Source organism: Nymphalis io, chromosome 14, assembly GCF_905147045.1.
Source record: "Nymphalis io chromosome 14, ilAglIoxx1.1, whole genome shotgun sequence".
Taxonomy (NCBI): Eukaryota; Metazoa; Arthropoda; class Insecta; order Lepidoptera; family Nymphalidae; genus Nymphalis; species Nymphalis io.
In genome coordinates this window covers 4,299,550-4,320,398 of record NC_065901.1, presented here as the reverse complement: position 1 = coordinate 4,320,398, position 20,849 = coordinate 4,299,550, and the positions used below count along the sequence as shown (strand labels likewise).

The 20,849-nt window shown below is 33.1% G+C and overlaps 1 protein-coding gene across 2 annotated transcripts in view; it reads left to right on the top strand.

The window, feature by feature from the left end:
* The first annotated feature begins 253 nt into the window (after window positions 1–253).
* LOC126773415 (T-lymphocyte activation antigen CD86-like) overlaps window positions 254–20,849 on the top strand; it is a 121,888-nt gene continuing 101,292 nt past the window's right edge. For both annotated transcript variants that reach the window (XM_050494359.1, XM_050494358.1), the window contains exon 1: window positions 254–418. In XM_050494359.1, the coding sequence (XP_050350316.1) occupies window positions 349–418 (70 nt within the window). In that variant the 5' untranslated portion in view covers window positions 254–348. The remainder of the gene's footprint in view (window positions 419–20,849) is intronic.

Below are 20,849 nucleotides of genomic sequence, written 5' to 3'. Positions count from 1 at the left end.
ATATAGTAACATAGTTCTCAAATTGGCAGCAAAGTGCAAAGTGCTTGACTAGCGACTACCCACTTGTGACCGCTTACCATCAGATGACCAATTTGCTCGTTTACCTGTCTATATAAAGTAAAAACTTAAAAGCATACTAGATAATATAGCATTTATCGGTTTTATTTTATTTAGTTTGAAGATTACCCAAAGTTGTCAAACTATCCTAATCTTATAAATTTCTTTTGTTACAGATAAAACAAATCGAAATCAGAAATGTGAACCGGTCCTAGTTACGATTGACAATGATAAAACCTAGAATATGGTCGAGAGGAGGCACGGGATGAGAGAGTACGAGTGAGCGGTAAAATGACTACTAAGATGCTTCTATCGCTGTTTCTACATTGTTTTTATGTAACCACCGCTTCGATGCCTGGAGGTAAGTTAATTTTAAATTATTGAATTACCAAGATACCATAGTTAAATTTTCTTTTAATTTTGGCAAACAGAAATATAGAGAGAAAACGTCTTGTTTTTATATGTATATTCTGGATTAGATGGATTAGTTCCATACAATTTAAAATAAATTTTGATTTGATTTTACGTCTCTAGTCTTTAAGACGCAATATTATTAATAACATTTTATCTTGTAAAACAAACCGAGAGTTAATAATAAAAGGTAATATTAATATTGTCTTTGATTTCCTCTCATTTTGAAAAGAAAGTATTCCATTATACTATTCCAATACGTATTGGTCGATACACGTTTCAATTTTATATCCGAAACATATAGATTTTTTCTTGTTATTTTTTTTCAACGCAGAGTATGAGATGAATTATAAAGAGAAATCTTTAGTTAAGATTTACGTTTTCTAAGCACTGAGCTATCTCCTATTAAATTTCTACCCCAAAAAAGACCACGAGACCCTATCAGCATTAATTGATAACTATTTCATTTCAATTGAATACAGTCCGTAAAATATATGTTATATGTGTATGCAAAACTAATCAGTAGTAATAATTTTATTATTTTCGCTACATTTTCGTTGCAAATATTTAAATGCAAGGAGAAACTTTTCAACTTTTCACTACAATTGCAAAGAGTTGATCTACCGTATCAAATAATTGGACTCAGGGGTGTAATACGTTCAGTATAAACGTAAAGAGACGGTAAATGCAATATATCATTGCTATCGAAAAGGAGCTCCCCACACGAAGGGTTGTAAGAAATAGCTTCTTAGAATAAAAACCTCCATTCATTTAAAGTAACATACATAATACATTTCACTACGAACAATTCCTCATTCGGAATCACGTTTAAATATTCTCTCTAAAGCCCGCAGGAACGGAGATGTGAGATACCTACGAGAGCATCTGAAGTACCATCTAACAAAAGTTACTTGGTACAGATTTAATATATAATGTCGCTTACACACAGCGCTTTATTGTGTTCATTTCTTTATAAGGGACTCCGCTGGAGAAAGGGTATGTGATTATGTTGTAATATTAACATGAAACAATTTTGTCAAATTTTTACGTATATTAAGTAGTCTATGTACGTAATCGAATCAGTAATGTACGAGTTTGCAATACGATTAAGCAAGGTAGTTTTTTTAAATAGGTTAAGTCATGTCATTTTCTAGGAGTAAAAGTAACTTATGTGTTATGGATTACTTATACATACGATCTCAGTGCCAAATTTCACCCGAATCCGTTCTGCTGTTTTTGCGTAACTGAGTAACAAATATCCAAACATACAAACCCAACATTTATAATAATATCAGTAGAATGATTTAAAATAATTATTTCTTTGGATTTTTTTTTAAATATTTGAAATTTCTAGATCTCGGAAGTATATAACTTGAGCGTGTGGAGAGAGCATTACTTATGTAAATATAATATCAGGATAGTGATATAGTAGTGTGTACTCAACAACATATTATGAAAGGCGAATCACAGATGGATATAATGTGACTGAGTAAAATGTTTGGTCTTAGTGGGATCCGAGTGAATCATAGCTTAATATCATACGGAAAAGAGTAAGAATATATCTCATACTAATTTCTCATACAAATGTTACTATATATTCATCCAAAAGAAAGTTACATTATGTTTACTTTTTGGTGAATTCAGGACGGTATTCGAAAAAAAGAATTTCGATGAATTTGTCCAAGGAGAATAAAAATCAAATAGTATTTGGTACTACTGATGAGTTTAAGGATATACTATATTTGCTTTGCATGACTCCGAAATTTAATCGACATAGCTGAAATCTATTTATCATTGCTTCCCTAGGGTCTCTATATTTACATTCTAATAAAACCTTATATATATCTATTTTACCACAAACATTAATGTCAACTGCATAAAATGTATATATGAACAAACCCAAAGTGTATCAGCATGAGCTTATAAACCTTCTTACCGACTAGAACGAAAGCGTGTACTCCGCTATTGAATATTTTACATACTGTTATGTAAGTGTCAAATGTCAATGGTTTGATTTTAATATAATATGACACGGTGTAGTTTATACACCGGAAAGGCTTTCTACGTAATAGTTGAAAATGTATTCTGAACTGCTCAAATTCAACGTCCACCTCAATTAACTCGCTGGCACGTATGCTCGTTTTATAATTATGTATTATATACTATATTTTATAAGAAAAAAAAATTTAAATGTGTATGCTTTGTATCTATCAATTATGTGAATTTATATGATTGTGTGTAAATAAATACATGGTTTCAGCACATAACAAAGCGCGTTTGTGCTAATCTTTTGATCTTTCTCTATGTTTTTTTATACAAAAAGGGCAGAGTGGAGTTCTATATTTTTTTATCTATGGAACATAATCGAAAAAATGTTTAATTTATAATAATATTAAATTATAAAAATATAGTAAAGAGTATAAAAAAATTACAGCATATTACTGTTTAATTGCTTATATCAAATATTTAATTTCAGAGAAATTTGAAGAATTAGAAGAACTTTTGATATGAGTTTATTCGCATATAAAATATTATAGTATTAATTGGTGGTAGCGAAATTCGTGAAATACTGATGCTAGTGGTATTCCATATGATTTATCAACAATTATATACAATATGAGTTGAAAATTAAAATTTTTAAGCTACACTTCACATTTTTATCCATAACACGCGCTCGGTTTTTTTTTCTTTGATTGAAATCCCCTTACATTTTCTTATTGAATAAACACGAACGATTCATTCAGTAAGCCTTTAAGGTTTTTAATCCAGATAAAAAAAACGTTGCTTTCTTAATACTCTTCGTTTCCGAAATCTTATACACGCGAGCGAGCTTCGAGTATTCAGTTGAAATCGATTGGAACGAATCAGGCATCGAGGGAGTGCTGAGACAGCGAAATATATTGACATGACATCAATGCGGCTCTCTTGAAGGGTTACCGTTGAACAAATGTTTATTCATATGTGCATATGTGGTCTTTGCGATTTGTAAGCTTATTGAGTATAAGATTGAATTTACGTTTAACATTGATTCGGGTGTATGTTTAGAGTTGCATGAATATTTTTCAGTCATTTGAGTTGAGATTTATATTTTGATATTATTAACACACTGAAATAAACTCTCGAATACTTTTGCAATAATTTAGTCGACGGTATTATGATGAATAGAAAATGGGATTGTTACCTCGAAATCTGGTCTTTTAATAAAGAAAACACTATTATTCGTAGGCATGCTCCCGGTCTTTGGGTGATAATACAATCTTCTATCTCACATATTTGTGAGATAGAAGACAAATAGTTCATTAAACTGGCTAAATTTAAAACACGTCGCACATACGATACACATTTATATGTCGCCACAGGCAACATGAGAAAAAAAGTTCGTCATACGTCATAATCACATCATACATAAGAAATAACGTACCAATCTATCTAATTTATCATAAATACACGTAGACTTTCTACTGAGTAATTTTAGTAATAAAACTGGAATGACCATGTGAATCGATTGGAGTAGAACAGAGCCACCCCATGACTTCATTATTTTTTTATTCAGCGCATCAATCACTCGAATACACGAGAACCTCGACTACCCATATAGTGATGTAGAACCTCAAATTAAGAGTAATGCTTGCATCAAGCAGAATTTTGATTCCTATTCATCTGTAAATACATTAGCTGGTAATTATTTAAAACTAGAACATACAGATAATATAAGAATCTATTCGTTTAAAATAGGTCTAATCCCATTTAATTTACTTTACAAAACAAACAAATGGTTGGCATAGATATTATATGCAAGCTGTCTGGTGAATGTAAAGCTTTAATTAAACGAATTCCGACAGTTTGTGAAATGCATTAAGGCCCTATGAAGCAAGTTACTCAGCTTGGACATTTAACATTACAGAATTATCTTACATACTAGATAACTCAGCATAAATGAATACAATCATTACATTTACATAAATAACGTTACTAATACACTCACATAACACAATAAACAATTTCGCAAAACTAAAACAAAAAATCTTAAGAATATCTGTTTTATTTCCCACAAGAACCGTATTTCTCGTAACCTGACTCGAGTACCGAAATAAACAAGAAAGGTTGAGTCGGGAAAAGGGCCAGGATTAGCTTTTTGCCTACAAAATTATTTACTGTACAACTAACTCGGACAATCTGATCTTGGAAACCGCAATCAATAAAGATTTAATGTTCCGCCCGCGCCCTTGTAAGGAGATTTTCTTTTTATCGAAAACTGTGATCTTGCTTTCATTTAATTCATGAAAATCTTATAAGTAATAGCTTTAAATTTGATGATTATATTCTTGTAGTCGATTTTATTTTTAACATTTTTAGTGCTTACTCATAGTGACTGCCGCAATGTGAAACTAAACTTAAGTTACGTGCGTTTTACCTGTACTGACTCACTCGCGCTTTAAACAAATTGAAAAATGCAATAATTTTTTTTTTAATTGTTTCGAGAATATTTTGTGTCAGTAATAACCAGACGATCCCTACTGCCGGTTAATAAGTATTTTTTTGTTTGGACAGTTTTATTAGTATTGATGTAATCAGGGTGGAATAGAAACATTATTTCAGACATACGCATTGTAATGAAATAATCTGTTTCTGTAAAATATTTGAACAAACATTAGAAATGTACAAAAACAAAAATTTTAACTAAAAAAAAACAAAAGTAGAACAACAATATATTTTTACATTATTAATATAACACTTATGTAAATATTCTTATTGGAACAACAAATTAAATTATTCATTTACATATCAGATCTCAAGCTATTATTTATTTAATAATAAATTCATTTTATTTACTGCTCTCGTCGTTCGAATTGCCTCTAATATAATATTTTATTTCACCGTGTAATATCCAATTATATATTTTCCCACGAATATATATATTACTATTATAAATTTGTATACGTTTTGAAGAGTGCTCATCAAACCCTTTCATTTGATTGGGTTTGTTGAGTCGCGATTTTTACGCCGTATTGCCCAAAACGTTCTGAATTTTTTTTTTTATATATAACCGTATAGAAACGGTTATAAATATTTATGATGAGTGCCTGTGACCTTGTTCATGTGGCCTTTATACATTAAAAACAGTTTTTATTAGTATTTAAAACTAGTATTTAATTAGTAATATTTATTTAGTAGTATTTAAAAGCTATGAAATCTCCTTTAATTCATTGACGTAAGCTTTCAGGAAAAAAGACATAGATCGTATCTAGTTGTTCTGCAGAGTGCACGTATAAAACTACGTAACACATTTACTATTATATTGGGTTTATGATTATCTATGATTTATTTGCCAATAGTTCTATATCATATATTTATAACTCATATGTGATGCTTTTTAAATCCATGTACAATAGGCTCTGCTTATAAATAGCTGCCAAGCAATATTACTCACAAGAATGAGTGTGATTTTAATTTTTTTAATTTGTGATTATAATTCATCTTGTGCTTAACGGTGAAGGAAAACATCGTGAGGAAACCTGCATGTGTCTAATTTCATTGAAATTCTGCCATATGTGTATTCTACCAACCCGCATTGGAGCAGCGTGGTGGAATAAGCTCCAAAAAAGCCTTCTCCTAAAAAGGGAGAAGAGGCCTTAGCCCAGCAGTGGGACATTAACAGGCTGTTACTGTACAATATTACTATGCCGTGTTTCGATGGAAATGACGAACCTTTATAATAACAAGTACAAACAGCATCAACACCTGAAGACTCATAATTGATATTAGAAATGTATAAAAACTGTAAAAATAAATAAAAGCCTTAAAAACTGCTTGAATGTAAAAAACATAACTATGTCTAATATGAATGAAATAAGATCACATTATTTTTATGTTATATTGAACCCGACGCAAAAAGAATGATCAAAATTGTTTTACAAATAAATAAATTAAGCCCATACGTAATAATTAAACAAATATACAGCTTATTTAAGTATCTTCGCTTTTTTCAATTGGTTTCTGGTTCGTATATTTACTTTAAATTGTCGCAATCTTACTTTTATTTGAAAAGAAAAATCTTTAACCTAAGATTAAGAATTATTTCCAAAATTATGTAACATGAAAGTTTTCTAAAGGAGATAAAAACAAAAGGGTTAGAATTCGGCGTCCCTAGGGAGGACATCAAAGGTTCTATTAGCGTCGAGTGGCCCTCTGCTGAGGCCCGCGTGTACCTCGAGTGTGACGGACGTGATTTTTTTGAGCTTTTGGCCAATTTCAGAATACAATTTTATTTTTATTAAGAGATAAATTTTGTATTTTTCTTTTATTTATCTAGCAGAATATTATTAAAGGCAATTTATATTGCATTCAAATTAATAATATAAATATTTGGGCACTAAGATGTTATGTCCCTTTTGCCTTTCCTTACACTGGTTCACTCACCCTTCAAATCGAAACACAACAATGCTGCTTACTACATTATCATTGTAATAAATCACTAAAAAATAAAAGATTTTTTTTTATTTTTTTTTTATCAGACAGGTGCGTTAAAATTCGGATCATTATGATACGAGTGGACTGACCATTGACATATTATTAATAAGAGATAAGCTTCCGAAATTATGCCATTTAAAAAAATCATAACTCAACTTAATAATTTATAACTTAACGTAACATACTTAAAAGTATCCACAACACGTACCTCGTCCCCGTTCACACGTCATTAGGCACGGCCTACCGTAACCCTAGCCATTAAAAGCCTTTAGATACCGGTACGCAATAAAGTGCGCGCGTGATAAAAGGAAACCGTTAGAGACGTAAATATTATTTTTATTTCGAAAAATACATCCAGATAATGTATTATTATTATATTTCCCTGCCTCGTTGTTCTAGTGGATAGTTTATGAGGTTGCCGGTTCCGAGGTTCTGGGTTCATCTGGGTCAGGCCAGTAAAAAATATTGACTTTTTCAGAGTTAATTTACTAAAAACAAAACAGAAGGAAAAGAGTAAACAGACTAAGAACAAAGCAGAAAATAACAGTTATTAACAATATATAAACTTACAAAAAATTATGCACAAGAAATAATTTAATGTTCATAAAAAAGGATAAAATCACTGAGAAGGAAGCTGGCTATGTAACTCGTAGAATGTTCGAATCTCGGCTCTTCTTCGGCTCGGCTCGGCTTGGCTTGTCTAATTTCTTATTTTAAGAAAGCATTATTGAAACATTTACATATTTTTACAACATTTGTATTCTTAGTAAGAAAAACCTACATGCTTAAAGAATTCTAACTCTCCATTGTAATTAAAATTGACGTAGGGTTTGTTCCCGTCTGGCTAGGTACCATCCTCGCAGCAAGTATTCTACCGCAAAATAGCAATACTTAGTATTGTTATGTTCCGGTTGGTAGGGCGAGTGAGCCATTATAACTTCAGACACAAGGGACGTGACATCTTAGTTTCTTAAGGTTAGTGGCACATTGGCGATGTAAGGAACAGTTACATCACTAAAGCGCCACCAACCTTAGCCCATTAGATTTCATCCATCCATTCGTCCATTGGCCCGTCCGCGTACCTATATTACCTTTATTATAATTTTAAAAAATAGTAATCACGAGAATTATGCATGCAGTAGCTACAAAATGACTGTTGCCGTTTTTTGTATTGTTAGTAATGTTTTCCGAAGGGACAGGGCCTAGCGTCATCGTGGTGGGGAGTGGCCCTGCCGAACTCATAGTTCGGCCAGGTTGGCTTTACTTCACTTCTGCTTGGTTGTGGAGAATATCTCATAAATAATATTTCAGTTGCTCAGTTTTGATTCCTTTGTTCTATTTTTGTGTGTACATTGTACGTGTTGATATACGTTTACTTTATTGCTGTATAATTGTTTTCATTTATCTTTTTTAAAAAAACTATTTCCATCCTGATTTCTAAAAATATAATTAATAAAACAATATTTTTAATTGTTTATCAATGCAATTACCTATTTCAGTTCATTTCATTTTAATATCAAACATACAAATAAATAAAATGGTAAACTAATATTACTAACATATTCCAGTATTGAATAATACGTATATTTCTTTATAGCAGTGGTCGCAAGTTAATACTGTCATAGATTCACCTGCGCTTTGCTAGCTGAGCTCTTAATTACATTTAATACTGTGTGTTACCTGGATTTTTATAGATATTGTTTAATTTCAGATAGTCAGTAAGGTACATTTAATTTCATCGAGTTTTTTAATATTTTCTACTACTGTAAAAGTCAAAATATACTTTCTTTAAGTACCATTTTATTTAATCTTGAAATAGCTTGAAATAGCTTATGTAATTGCAATAATGTGAATGTCGATCATTCATTGTAGTTCATTTGAATCTATATATGGGACTGATGTGCCCTTGTAGGAAAAAATCCCTAAATTAAATGAGAAAAAAAGATAATATCAATATGAAGTTTAAGGCAGATCAGAAATAGGAAATTTAAAATATAAAAAAAGTTCTAAATTTGATCTTTGTGGAACGCCCATTTTATGTAAACGCCTAAATAAATTATTCCCATTGATTATATATGAATTATTTGTAATTATTGTAGCAGATTGCAGCTACATGAGATATAAAGATTAAAATACATAGACTAATAGCTTAAGTTTTATTTAATAGCTTCTCATTAACGATATGTTGTCGACGAAAATAAGAAGCTGCTTTTTAGTATTACTATATTAAAACAATATCATTGTAATGTATATTTCTAACAAAATATTATTGATAAAAATAAACAGTTTGTAAATGTCTTACTGCTATGCTAAGATATCATTTTTTCCAGAAGATGGCATGGAACTTAATCCAACACGCTATTCAAATACGTGTTGGTGGTTTCACTAGCAGCAGATTATCATCCGATAACATGCACATTGATTTGACATATATTCCATCACCACTCGAGATGGTGGAATTATAAACACAAATTATGCACTTGAAAATTCAGTGCTGCTTGCACAGGTTAGAACCCGTAATCTTAGGTTAAGATTGTCTAACCACCGGCCCGCCTCGGCTCCAAAATTATTAAATGATATATAAAAAAATTTCATTCAAAGAGTTATTTATACAATATTTTGTTTTAAAAACCTTGTCACTAATAAAATGTATGATTTTATTCAAAACACTAAATCCCATGACGAGTAAACATGATTTTATTTCATAACGAATGTTTACTTTTAATAAAGTTTCACACAAAATAATGTTCATATCCTATGCTATAAATAAAAAACGCTAAATCTCGAAAAATCTCATGGGGCAACCCTATATATAAATGAATGTGTATTTTAAATTTTGTACCATTTTACTACGAGTTAAAGCTGAAATTTGCATAGCTGTAGAATAGTGGATAGTTTTTCGATTATTGAGCGTTTGCGTTTGAGATTTCAGGTTTAATAGCGACCGGGCTGGGACCATATTGATATTGGCGATGTTTGGATATGTATTAATGGCCAGGTCTGGGCGTTGTTTGTCCAATTTCCTACTACATCAGCTTTTACTCTGGAGTTTGATGATGGGACTTGTTTTCATGTTGCAGATCCTAATATCCAGTCAGTACTACATTTCCGTATCTCTTATTGTATGATTTGGAAGTATTTGCAGAATTTTAGTGTAGTATCGGCAGTAATAAATAATGCCGATACACCAATATTACTGGGGATTAGAACCTAATTATTTATATTATATAAATAAAATAAGAAAATTCTACTATAGCTTATAAATGAAATTGTATATTATAATTTTGCAGACAAAATTCTACTAGTTTGAAGAATATCCAAAATGAAATCTGAAGGAGATTATTATTTACCATGAATGATACACAAACAAGAAAAAAAACAAATAAAATTCTAAGGTTTTTAAATACTTACTTTTTAAAAAATAAATAAAATCTATTAATTAATATCTCGTTGTATTTAATCTGAACATATTATAAAACATTTAATAGAAGGGGAAGGGAAGCAATATTGATACTCATTTTCATAATTATTATGTTTGTATTCGCCCACGACGTGTGTTTCCTGTTACTGTTTATGCAGAGAGAAACTTTCACGGCTTAGTGAGTTGGATCTTGTTAGAAAATCTTACGGCAAAATGTTCTCTACTGTGCTTACTTTGGGGAACTTGCAATTTATAATATTTGCTTTGTATAATTACAATATTCTCAAATCGTGATTTTAAAAATAATTTTTGTTGTTGTGTTAAAAATAATTGAAATATTTTTCTAAGGATTGCTATATATAAATAAAAAATATTACTAGATATTTGTTAAAAAATATTAGTTATAAAATTCGACATGTTATCATAGAAAGATTAAATAGATTTAAGAGCTTGAAATGGATATTCCTTGATTTTTTTTAATATTATTACATTTACATGATTAATGAAAACGAGTTACTATTGAGTTTCTTGTTGATCCTTTGTAATAGAAGCTTTATATTAGATTTATCACTGCACAATGACATTCAAAAGTGCTTTTAAGAACCAATATTGATAAAGTTTTGATTTGATTTGAATGACAAAGTGTATTTACACTTACGGTAAGATAAAATATGTTGAATAGAAGTGACCATTGGGTCAGGTCTGGTCATCAAGTCTTTGAAAGCACTTTGCAAAGTTCCTAGTTAATTGAGGTTATATTTTATATTATATAAACTCATTCAAACACTTAAGTTTAAAATATTTTCTTATATTTATAAGATAAGATAAAGATGACACTCGGTTATGTAGTAGCTATATTATTAGAGGAAGACTTAACTTTAAATTGGGTTACGTCAATTTAGTTAGTTAGCTAGTTTAGTCTTGCATGCATTTTATTTATAGAAAGAATCTAACAAGCGAATGTTTTTTCACTTGATCTTAAGAAATATAAACTCATCTATATATATTAATAGGCATTCGGCATATGTCACGTTGTTCATGCACGCCAGCCATAAAAAAAGGAGGCAACAGAACAAGTCGTTTGTGACAAAAATTCTCGTTTCAACATCACTACGTTCCTAACGTACCAGATACATAGTAAAATGAAAATATATATGTAACCGTAAAATAATATAGATTGACACAAAATGAACCCATAAACTTGAAACGAAGTTAGAGATGACTGTAGCTTAATAATAGACATGCTTTAGAGCAATAAATATTCTATATGGTAGGTCTATTCTACTGCTAAACAGCAATACTTCGTATTGTTGCGTTCCAGTTTGAAGGATGAGTGAGTCAGTGTAACTACAGGCACAATCGACATAACATATTCGTTTCCAATGTTGATGGCGCATAGGCGATGTAAGGAATGGTAAATATTTCTTATATCGCGAATGTCTATGGGCGGTGGTGATCACTTAACATCAGGTTTCAATTTTTTCCGTTTCGTTCCGTTCGCCTACCGGTAATTAAAAAAAACATGAATAACGTAGACTCGAATAGGTCATTTTGTTATATAAGTTTCTTAGTGATCAAAACTGTGAGTGAATGTTAAATATAAGTGAAATATTTTTATACGTTATGAGGACAAGGATCAAAAATATTTCCACAATATTATTTATTAGATTCAAATATACAATTCAAATATAAAATTACAAGGACCACAAGCACTATTATATGAGTATTTATGATAACAACTGCCTATCGTAGCCCACTTCAGATTCAGAAAGATAAGAGTGATTGATAGAACATATTCCATGACACGCCTAGGCCGCCTAGAGACAATTTTTTCTGTCATCATCAATCACAGTAGACGCTTCTTATACTTAAAATATAATTATGATAATATCAACTTTATATGTAGGTGTTACTTAGGTTAGGTTCTTAAACACGACCTACGCCTTTTTTTCTTTAAATTTCGTTATGAATGAAAATACTAAGTAATTTATTATATTATATAAGAATGATCATGCTTTTTAGAAATAATCTAGATTATTATATTTGTGTGGAGTTTTCTGAACATTACGTGCACAGACAGACAAGATAACCGACAAAAACATTTCCAAAAGTAATATTTAAATAGGCATATACAAAAATATTCCCCAAGATTTTCATCCAACTCATGCAGATATCTTCACGATGTTTTTCAATTACACTTGAAACTCCGGTAGTAGTTGCCCAGGTTTTAACCAAAATCTTTAATTGAGATTCAAGTGCTCTATCCACTGGGCTATCTATGTTCTGCTCATTCGGGGCATAAATACTCACCTATCATACTTACATGTATTTCTTTCATGCAGGATATATCCATTTTATTCCTTATAATTAAAACCATATAAGACGAATAATTATAGAGAATGACTCGTTGTTTTATTTCGGTAGAATTTACACTGCGAACCGATAAAATATTTACATTTAATTTATCTTGTAAAATGTCGATTTAAGATTACTTTTACGACCCTACTCAAATATTGTAAGTTTTGATTTTTATTTTGGTATTACATTATTCTACCTAATAGCCAGTGAGCACCTTCGTATATATTCATTGGTACTGTAACAAATTTAAACTACTTCTCACACCGCAAACCACGGAGTCTAATATGGTGCGAGTAGTTGCTTGCTCACTTAATTTCACATTAAACCTGAAACATCGCAATACTTTGTATCGCTATTTGATGTTACAATAACTGGTGCGTGGGAGTACCCACCCAGAATACTGCTATATTGATGTAAATAATTCCAGAAGATAGCAACAATATATTGAAATATATATTTTTCTGTCTTATATGTAATGTCCAAAATACTATAAATATGTTCAGTATAAATGTTAAATGAACGAAATCTCATGATATCGGTAAAGGTATACACGATGTCGGAGGTACATATAAGTATTTTACGTAGTTTCCGCTTAACGACACATAAATTATATAACCTGGTTCGAATTTCGTTCTTAGAATAGATAGTTCACTTGTAAAATATATTTGAAGAATTAATGAGATTACATAGTATTATATAAAGCATTTTTCTAGTTTGTTTATTGTTAATTTAATATTTGATTCCTGGTGCGAATGGTAAATTCTCTAGTTTTAGTTTTGAATACGGTTAAATCATTAACCAAGGAAATGATATATATAGACGAGCCGGTTGGCGTGGTTGGTGAATGCTTGCCTTTCATGCCGAAGGTTGTGGGTTCGATTCCCACACCAGGACAGATTTGTGTGCATGAACATATCTGTTTGTCCTGAGCCTGGGTGTAATTATCTATATAAGTATGTATTTACAAAAGAAAAATAGTATATGTAATATATCAGTTGTCTGGTTTCCATAGCACAAGCTCTGTACAAACTTAATTTGGGATCAGATGACCGTGTGTGAAAAATGTCCTAGGATATTATTATTATTACTTATGAATGAAGCTTTAAACAATGTAAAGTTATAACTAAAGGTGTTTTATTAATCATGTCCTGTATATTCATTTAATTAATACGTATTATGTATTTTTTTAGAAGTTGAGGTTACTTCAACTGTTTTTTATTAAAAATCTGACTTTCATGCATTGTAGTTAGAATAAATATGAACTGATTCAAGCTTGCACGAGCTTTTTTCTCATTAATAAAAATCTCAAAAATTAACGTCAATTTCGGGATAAGGTTATACTGCATTCCTAAATATTTTTTGCTAATATTTTAAGTCCTCGTACCTTTTAAAAAGAAAACCTTTTTTAATTTATTGTATTATATAGCCTAAACGCTGTTCTTGCCTTAAGATTAAATTTATCCAGTATTACATGCAAATGAGCTGGATTAAATTAACTGTTATACTTTACTAAAATAAAAATGTGAGATGGATAATAAAGTTGGATTAAGTTTTTGTTTATTCCAGCAATTTTCAGTTTTTCAGGAGGGTGGCGAGTACACCCAACGCCGCAACATATCTCGTGAAAGAGGTATGTTTCGCTGTTAGGTTAGACATTTTATGAACACTCGCTCTTTTGAGCGGACGTTTGATATGAACATCACTTTTTTGTCTGTTTTTTGAAAATCCTATCCTTTGCTAAGATAAAGAACATTCTTGATGTAGCCCTGGTAGAAAACAACACTTGATTTTACGAACACTTGATAAGCGACAAAACTTGGAAATTAAAGATATATAAAAATGATTTTTAACGAATATTACTGTACTCTGCGGTTTATCTAAGGCATCAATTTGTGGTCAACGAAACGGTTTTTATATTATCTTGAAAATTACGGTTTTAAAAAAAAATTAGTTGATCTTATTGATTCATACTTGAATCAAAGAAAATAAGTGGTCACAATCGCTAAAAGACAATCAAAAATCGATCAACAGCCAATCGTTGTCCACTGCTGAACATAGGCCTCTCCCAAGGTGCGCCAAAGCTCCCTGTCCTCCACCTTCCGCATCCAGTTGGTGCCCGCCACCTTCTTAAGGTCGTCGGTCCACCTGGCTGGAGGGTGCCCTACGCTGCGCTTGCCGATTCGCGGTCTCCACTCTAGGACTCGTCTGCTCCAACGGCCATCGGTCCTACGACATACGTGACCAGCCCACTGCCACTTCAGCCTGCTAATTTTGCAAGCTATGTCGGTGACTCCGGTTCTTTTCCGGATAATCTCTTTTCTGATCTTATCCTTCAAAGATACTCCGAGCATAGCTCGCTCCATAGCACGCTGAGCGACTTTGAATTTGTGGACTAGTCCCGCAGTTAGTGTCCACGTTTCGGCACCGTATGTCATGGCAGGTAAGACGCATTGGTTGAAGACTTTCATCTTCAAACATTGCGGTATAGACGACTTGAGGACTTGACGAAGGTTGCCAAATGCTGCCCATCCCAAGCGAATTCTTCGATCGGCTTCCTTCTCGAAGTTGTTCCTACCGACTTGTATTATCTGTCCTAGGTAGGTATATTCACTAACAACTTCGAGAGGTTTCCCCTCGACGTATATCGGTCCCGGCACGACATGCCTATTGAACATGACCTTGGTCTTTTCCAAGTTCATACCGAGACCGACACACCGGGAAGACTCGCCTAGGCTACGCAGCATTTCGGTGAGTTGTTCCAGCGACTCTGCTATGATGACGATATCGTCGGCAAATCGAAGGTGTGAGATGTACTCGCCGTTTACATTGACTCCATACCTAGTCCAATCTAGCGTTTTGAAAACGTCTTCCAACGCGTTGGTGAACAGTTTCGGGGATATTACATCCCCCTGTCTCACCCCTCTGCGCAGTTGGATCGCCTTCGTCTTACAGTCCTGGATGTGGACAGTCATTGTAGCGGCGTTGTACAGACATCTCAGTATCTCGATATATCTCCAATCGATATGACATCTCTGCAATGAGTCGAGCACTGCCCAGGTTTCGATGGAGTCGAAGGCTTTCTCGTAGTCCACAAATGCCATACACAGCGGCTGATTGTACTCTTCGGTCTTCTGCACAATCTGCCGAACAGTATGGATGTGGTCCACGGTGCTGTAGCCTGATCGAAAGCCGGCTTTCTCTGGGGGCTGGAACTCGTCAAGTCGTCTGGCGAGACGGTTCGTGACGGCTCTTGAGAACAGCTTATACACGTGACTCAGGAGGGAGATTGGTCTGTAGTTTTTCAAGAGGGTTTTATTACCTTTCTTGAAAAACAGTACCACCTCACTCCCGCTCCACGTTTCCGGTGTCTTGCCATGTTGAATGACGGAATTAAAGAGGCTTGCTAGCTCTTTCAGGACCGGAGTCCCGCCTACCTTAAGCAACTCTGTTGTGATTCCGTCATCTCCCGGAGCTTTGTTGTTTTTAAGCTGTTCTAGAGCCGCCCTAATCTCTCCTTGGTCAACGACCGGGAGCTCCTCGGAGTAATGGCGCATAAGAGGGGCGCGCTGGTCATCAATACTGATTCCCACGGGTTTATCCGATCTTGAAGAGAACAACTGCCCATAAAACCTCTCTACTTCTCCGACAATCTCAGGCCTAGAGGTAACGACCCCACCATTTTCAGTTTTAAGTTTTGTCAGACGCGGCCTCCCAAACTTGCGAGCGAACACTTTCGATCCCCGATTTTGCTCAATCGCAGCCTTGATGGCACGGGTATTGGAGCGTCGTAGATCGCGTCGCGTCAGCGTTTTTATTATGCGATTTAAGGCCTTATCTGACAAAAACGATGGTAGTTCTCGTCGTTTTCTCATGAGCTCGAGTGTCTCAGCAGAGAGTTTTGGTGCGTTGTCTCTTCTCTGTGGCGGAAAACACTTGCGGGATGTGTTTTGCAGTATTTTGACCAGCGTGTCGGTTCTCTCATCAATGCTGCTTATGGTTTCCAACGCGGTGAATTGATTTTGAAGTTCCATTTGGAACTTTTCGGAGCCTTGAGCAGCTTGGATCATGGTAGGTCGGAGAGTAGACCTCATCATTCTCGATCTTTTGGCTTTTAAGTTGATATTTAGAGTGCCTTGAACCAAGCGGTGATCACATCCGGTATTAAACCTGTTGATCACTGAAACATCTCTAAATATGTGCCTTTTATTCGAAATGATAAAATCTATCTCGTTCCTTGTCACGTTATCGGGGCTTCGCCAGGTCCACCTCCTCTGAGGCTTCTTTTGAATGAAAGAATTCATCAAAAAAAGCCCCTGCGCTTCGAGAAAGTTTACCAGCATTTGCCCTCTGTGATTTCTGCAGCCCAAGCCGTAAGGTAAAAGACAATGGAGCTGTTAAAAATAATAAACGTTCCTTAAAACGCCAATATGCCACCTTCCTGCTACCAGTTGTGAACTAAGAAGTTATGTCCCATATACCTGTAGATATTTTGGATCACTCATCCTTCAAATTGGAACACAACAATACTAAGTATTACTGTTTGGATGTTGAACATGTGATGAATGGATGGTACCTACCTAAAGAGACGAGTTCGCACAAAGTGACACCCACTTAAAGTCTTTTATATAAATGCTAAAAATAGCTGCTCCAATAATTTACAAATAGCAATGATATACTTATACTATATCCAATGCTTCTAAAAAGTATCTAAGCTATCCTCCAGCTATGCTACTTTGATGTGACTGATGATGATAACGACATATTTATTATGTGTATGTTTTTTATAAATATCTATATTTTTATAAATATATAATCTATAAAAAATATCTTTCTGATCCACTCACTAGCTATTCAGTGTTTTTAAATTAAAGTAAAATATCATTTTACCTTAATTTATCCTAAAACAGCAACTTACAGCATGGTTATTATACGTGGAGAAATTTCAGAATAATAAACCAATATTAAATGATACGGTAATCCACAGTCCAGATTTAATAACATCCTTACCCCATAACAACAAAACAATGTCGTTCGACGTTCCTTTGCGAGTCCACACGAGCATAAAGCTCATAAAACTCCTGAATTTTACGCCTTCATTTATTATTGTATATAAACATCAAAGGATTTCGTTTAGTGACGAATGAAAAGAAAATATTTTTTTGTTTTCAAAACCAAATTGGTGTGGCGTGAAGGAAATCTGTCTTTAAAGATATTTCGCTTATATTCAAATTAATTCATACGATATATATTTACATCACCTAGTAGTTAATAATATTATCCTGCATAATAAAATATCAAACATTTTAAAAACACGTACTCCCGATGTGTGGTAATAAAAATTAATTGCATAACAGGCAATCACCCTTTAATCGATGTGCACGAACCTCTAGTTGGACTCTGCTGAAGCGAAATTTCACACTACGCGTTTCGTTGTCAATTGACATTCTGTATTAATGATTTTTCAGACACATGTGTATATCAGAATATATCATATATGGGAAAGTATCAATTTACCATTTGATATAATTAATAAATATTTTCGCTCTACTTATGCGATGAGTGAAGGCAATGCGGAAATAAGTTTTCAATCTTTATACAATAACACCTTGTTTATTAATTAATATAAGGTGCTTATTAATTAGTATAAGGCAAAAATAAGGTGCTAATAATTAAAGAAGACTTACTTATATTGTATAAATTCTTATACATAAATGTTGTTTGTCTTCATTTTACGTGCTGGTGTTTCAATCGATCGTTGTGAAATTTATCTTATCCCGTATTCCAGGTATAATATATTTATATTCAAGGACATGAGCTGGTCTATAAAATATTATGTTGTAAAATGAATTTGAGCTTAGTTTGATAAGATAATGTCTCTCATGTTTGCAAAATATACCTCAGCTTCCGAATGGGAAAAAAAAACGTACATGGAATATTATACAGGCCAACAAAGAATACGGGAACAAGGAAATGGAAGAATTGTATTGGCTACCTATAGCAACTCTTTACAAATATAACACAACTCAGTACATGCAACAGAAGTATAACCTTCTTTAGAAAGAAACGGTTAGCAAATAGAAACGGCGTACTTAAATTTGACCTTGAAATTTTATGTTATTTGCGTTAAGTTTCATAAAGTTTATAATAAAGCGGTATTATTGAATGATGCATATCTTCTTTTTCAAAAAAATTATAGCTCCAAGTATATTAAGTGCATTTATAATAGTATGATAAATTAATTATATTATCCACTATAATGAAATGTATTCATGGCATAACCCTTATAAGAATGTCATAAGCACATCCACGTGAAGTGAGTGGTATCCATGTGTGGTGAAACGGGTCGGTAGCTACGAATTTAGGTCAAGAGTACGTCGGTAAATCACAAATTGCATTTTCGCTGCTTCAATGCAAAGTTGAATTTGAGTTGATTTAATATTTACTTTTTGCTTGATTACGTTTATTTACGATTATTTAAACGTAAAGAAAAATTTTAAAGTTATATATACATAATTATTTAGATATATTGTTGATGTTATAATTTAAATTTAAATGTTATTATTGTCCATCTAGTAAGATATTAAATTTCAACTTTTAAATATTTTGGTAACTAAGCTTACACCTTTTTATGTTATAAGTAGGCAAACGGGCAAATGGGACTGCTATTAAGTGGTCACCACCACCCATAGACATTGGCGACGTAAGAAGTATTGACCTTTCCTTACATCGACAATGCGCCACTAATCTTCATTACCGACGAAGATGTTATGTCCCTTGTGCCTGTAGTTCACTCTGGCTCACTCATCCTTCAAACTGAAATGCGACAATACTAGGTATTGTTATTAAGCGGTAAAATATCTGATGAGTAAGTAGTACCTTCCCAGACGGGCTTGCACAAAGCCCCACCATCTATTTTCTCTTTTGTTTTTAGTCTTATATTATTTGAGTGTCTTCGATAGCTTACCCAATTGTGGACGTATTTTGATAAATGGAAAAAAAATCATACTACGTTGACCCCAAAAAATGGCATAAGGGCAAGCAAATGGAGATTGATGTTAAATACACGCATACATATATCACGTAGACGCTAACGTGTGTTAGTAGGTAATTGAAGTAATGAATAAGTGAATAGTCATTTATCATTGTAATTATGTATATTACTAATTCAATTAGAATACATTAGTGATATTCTGATATATTATTATTACCAATTAAAAGGCTAACGTGTGTCTTCTTAACTATTTGTAATTATATTGGCTAACTTATGGTAAACCTAAAGCCAACAAAACTCTCTTGGTAATAAATCAGGCACATCTGCATCGAGTGAACAAAATACATACACACACATGAAACTTTAATTAAAAACATTTTGAAAGTTTAAAATTAAGAAAATTTCTAGCATCATATTTCTTAAATTTTATAATATACTAGCTACTAGGGTATTTGCATTGTTTAAATTACTTGAGGGTAGAAGCAGTTCATCCGACGTAATTTTAATGATAATTTTGTAACACGTGTAAGTTTACTGTAGTTTTGAAATAGCCGTTCTAGATTCTGTTAAAATAACATTTTTTTAAATCCATAAATTAAAATAAAATTTTAACTATAGAACATAGAAAAGAAAGTAGGCTAGTGCCAACTACAGGAATAACTACTTCATACTATCACAAGGTGAGGTGGTACTGTTTTTCAAGAAAGGTGATAAAACCCTCTTGAAAAACTACAGACCAATCTCCCTCCTGAGTCACGTGTATAAGCTGTTCTCAAGAGTCGTCACGAACCGTCTCGCCAGACGACTTGACGAGTTCCAGCCCCCAGAGCAAGCCGGCTTTCGATCAGGCTACAGCACCGTGGACCACATCCATACTGTTCGGCAGATTGTGCAGAAGACCGAAGAGTACAATCAGCCGCTGTGTATGGCATTTGTGGACTACGAGAAAGCCTTCGACTCCATCGAAACCTGGGCAGTGCTCGACTCATTGCAGAGATGTCATATCGATTGGAGATATATCGAGGTACTGATATGTCCGTACAACGCCGCTACAATGACTGTCCACATCCAGGACTGTAAGACGAAGGCGATCCAACTGCGCAGAGGGGTGAGACAGGGGGATGTAATATCCCCGAAACT